Below are 3,560 nucleotides of genomic sequence, written 5' to 3'. Positions count from 1 at the left end.
ATTTTCATTATGATATTGATTGAAATTTTGTTCTAGTATTCAATTTATTTGCTTTTAAATATGTTGTTATTAGTAGAAAGAAAAAAAACAAAAAAAAAACAAAAAAAAAAAAACAAAAACGTATGATACACCACCGATTGGCGAAATTATAATGTTGAGAAACGCATTATACATCCTGATTACAGTTGTTGAACGAGTGCTGTCGCGGGGTGTTCATAACCTGTACACTAGAACGCAGCATTTCTTACAGTTAGAGGGTAGCAGATAACAACATGGCGACTTCGGTTGGTTTACGAGTCTTGGCTAAATCAGTGTTTTCAAAATGCAACAACTCTATAAAAGCGCAACTTCGTCACAATATACGATGTGCATCTAATTTCAGTTATGTTCCTGATGTTGCCCCTGAATCAAAAGGTAACTTCTGTCATACAAGCAGTAAAAACCTAAATACCTCTAAACCTAGGGCCTAGCTAGGCCTAGGCCCTAGGTTAGGGGCCTGGGTAGGCCTGCCTAGGGGCTAGGCCTAGGGAGGCCTGTACTACTAGTGTGGTAGGACTTTCCCAGACATGCATGCTCAGTTGCTGCCTACTACGAACACCCCTACTACTACTAGCCTAGTAGACAGCCTTACATACTTGGGCCTAGCTGTTCATTAATTTACATAAGCTTTGATTTAGTATAATAGCCCTGGCAAATTTTGCCAAAAATTAGGCGTTGACCAAAAAGAAGGCCAAATAAAAATATATATTCCATAAACGCTTTAAATAATATTTTTGGATGCTTCAGTGTGGCGCATATTCAAGAGCGGCGCTTATTAAAAAAAATATTGGCGTGGCGCTATCCATTGTTCTTATGTTACAAATCTTTTTCCATAGTTCTGTAGGCCTATCATAGATCCTACATCATCGTAAATAAACGTTTATAAAGATATGCTTTGTCTTGTGTTATTTTTTCATTTGAATACTGTATACATTGTATTTATTATCTTATTTCTTAAAGTGTTTCATTGCACACAGGCGCCTATTCACTCAAAATTAAGTGCCACAGCACTTATTCGAGAGCGTCGCTTATTGAAAAAAATCATGTTTGGTGCAGCGCTTAGTCGAGAGTGGCGCTTGTTCGAGCATTTACGGTACTAGTTTAGTATCACCACCCCCACCTGAATTTTAGAGCAAAATATTTAAATGATTAGAGGTAACTTTGTTTTTATTTTTTTTAAATTTGAATATTGTCCAGGAAATGCTAATCAAAATCAGTATAGACCTATTTCAAGTGAATTAATACAAGGATTTCACCAGCCAGGTGTAATAATATATTTTAATATTATTAATTTTATTTATTTATTTTTTTTTCTTAATGAAATAGAAAATATTATATTTTTGGAACATTTTTTTGTTTTGATTTACTTTGTTCATGATGTTGAAAAGTACAAATATCATGAACAAAGTAAATCAAAACAAAAAAATGTTTTGTTCTTGATGTTGAAAAGTACAAATATCAGGTCTTGCTCATGGTGGGAATGCGTGAGTTTGATAGCCTGTGCAGTCCCAATTGCCTGGCCTGTTTAGTAAGACCTGCACTGGGACTATATCCTCTGTGCAAAAATTTGGTTTAGAATCTATCCGCTTCAGAAAATAATGGCCAATTTTTGTGCAGATTTTTTGAAAATCAGCTTTGCATATCTAAACAATGTAATAGTAAAATGTAGTAATTATGATTCCATGCACCTATTTTCCTAGCGATTTTCTGCACAAATTCAAGCTGATTCTTAAGATATCTGTGCAATTAACATGGATTCTTAGATTATTGAAAATGTAGATTAATAAAAAAAAAAAGCAAAAAAAAAATGTCCCTCCATGCAAATTTGAGCTAATTTTGTAGGTATTATTTGCACAATTAAAAAGCTTTACAGTATGGGCCACATTGACCTTTGAACTGCTATGTTCACCTCTTTATGTTTACAGGTGAAACAGCCAAGATGAATCTATTCCAGTCATTGAACAATGCAATGGATATTGCTCTGACAACTGATCAGACGGCTGGTAATTATACTGAACAAATATTACATTATAAAAAATGTACAAATAAACTAGATATCACATCATTTCAATTGAGAATACCACTAAACACTAATACAGAAAGAAGACAATACAGTTTGCCTTAGACTGGGTTCTACAAAGTATAGGTTCCAAATTCACAAATGTCTTTTATCTTTATTATTCTATTTACTAAAGACCATGGAAACCCAGCCCGGTCCCAAATTGTCTTTAATTGGAGGGAGACCGGTATATAAATCATAAAAAATTATGACAATATATAATCAACAGTACCTGGTTCAGAAAACAGTCTTCTTCAAACACATTTAGTATAGTAGCCAAATATTGTTATTTTATACATGTATTTTTAAGGCACAGAAGCAAAGTGTCAATATTGATTAATATTTTTAACATAGGAAATACAGTACAATATCTTTTTCCATCGCTAACCTTTATATTAAAATTACATTTTATTTTGTTTAGTTGTGTTTGGTGAGGATGTAGCATTTGGTGGAGTCTTCAGATGTACTGTTGATTTGAAAGACAAACATGGTAAGATGGCATTAGAATTAGAAAAAATACATTCCTTGTCAATTAACAAATATATTGTTTTGGATAGATCATTAAAATGTTACAGATGGAGGTTACAAACAGAGTAGCAGCTCTATTATTAAAAGCATACTTTAAGCATTTGGAAAATGATAAGCCCCTCCCCCCACCCCCATGCTAAGCCACATAATGGGACTTTTAAAAAATGATTTAGACCATTACTGTACATAGCATTTAACAAAAAATAATGATAATTGTGATGTTACATTTCAGGAAAAGACCGTGTTTTCAATTCACCACTTTGTGAACAAGGTATCGTTGGCTTTGGTATAGGTATGGCGTCAGTCGGTGCAACCGCCATTGCAGAGATACAGTTTGCTGATTATATTTACCCAGCCTTTGATCAAGTATGACATTTATTAAACAATTTAATTTTGACATCGTTTTCACTTATAAGCAATTTTGGTGACCAGGCTAAATATAATAAATAAATAAATATTATCCATGACTCCATACAAACAAAATGGTATAATCATATTTTTGTGGTTGTTATCTCTACATCTGCTGTTGGTGGTATTTCTTAGCTGGTAGATTTCTCACGTTTTTTTTCTGTTTTCTTTCAGATTGTAAATGAGGCAGCTAAGTTTCGGTATCGTTCTGGTAATTTATTTAACTGTGGTCGCTTGACGATAAGAACACCTTGGGGAGCTGTGGGGCATGGGGCTCACTATCATTCACAATGTCCGGAAGCATTCTTTTCACATGTTCCAGGCATCAAAGTAAGAGTCAATCACAACCACATACTCAGCCACATGCTCAGTAAGCCTAAAGACTTAACCTTTCACTATTATTTTGTCCTCTCAAGTTTACATCATAATGTTGCTTTTGCCACAAATGGGTTACATCATACATAAAAACTGAACAGCTTCACTAGTATGAAGAATGAAAGATTGAATGAATAAATGACTGGTTTAT

General features: G+C 33.8%; 1 protein-coding gene across 3 annotated transcripts in view; it reads left to right on the top strand.

The window, feature by feature from the left end:
* Positions 1-221: 221 nt before the first annotated feature.
* Positions 222-3,560, top strand: part of LOC117108909 (2-oxoisovalerate dehydrogenase subunit beta, mitochondrial-like) — a 9,313-nt gene continuing 5,974 nt past the window's right edge. For 2 of the 3 annotated variants that reach the window (XM_033251092.1, XM_033251091.1), the window contains exons 1-5: positions 222-414; positions 1,965-2,042; positions 2,520-2,588; positions 2,859-2,992; positions 3,209-3,364. In XM_033251092.1, the coding sequence (XP_033106983.1) occupies positions 273-414; positions 1,965-2,042; positions 2,520-2,588; positions 2,859-2,992; positions 3,209-3,364 (579 nt within the window). In that variant the 5' untranslated portion in view covers positions 222-272. The remainder of the gene's footprint in view (positions 415-1,964; positions 2,043-2,519; positions 2,589-2,858; positions 2,993-3,208; positions 3,365-3,560) is intronic. The other variant, XM_033251090.1, reaches the window with a different exon arrangement.

The sequence above is a fragment of the Anneissia japonica genome, unplaced genomic scaffold (genome assembly GCF_011630105.1).
Source record: "Anneissia japonica isolate Jap-2015-1 unplaced genomic scaffold, ASM1163010v1 scaffold987_len1640505_cov201, whole genome shotgun sequence".
Lineage (NCBI taxonomy): Eukaryota > Metazoa > Echinodermata > Crinoidea > Comatulida > Comatulidae > Anneissia > Anneissia japonica.
This window is presented reverse-complemented; position numbering and strand designations above follow the sequence as displayed.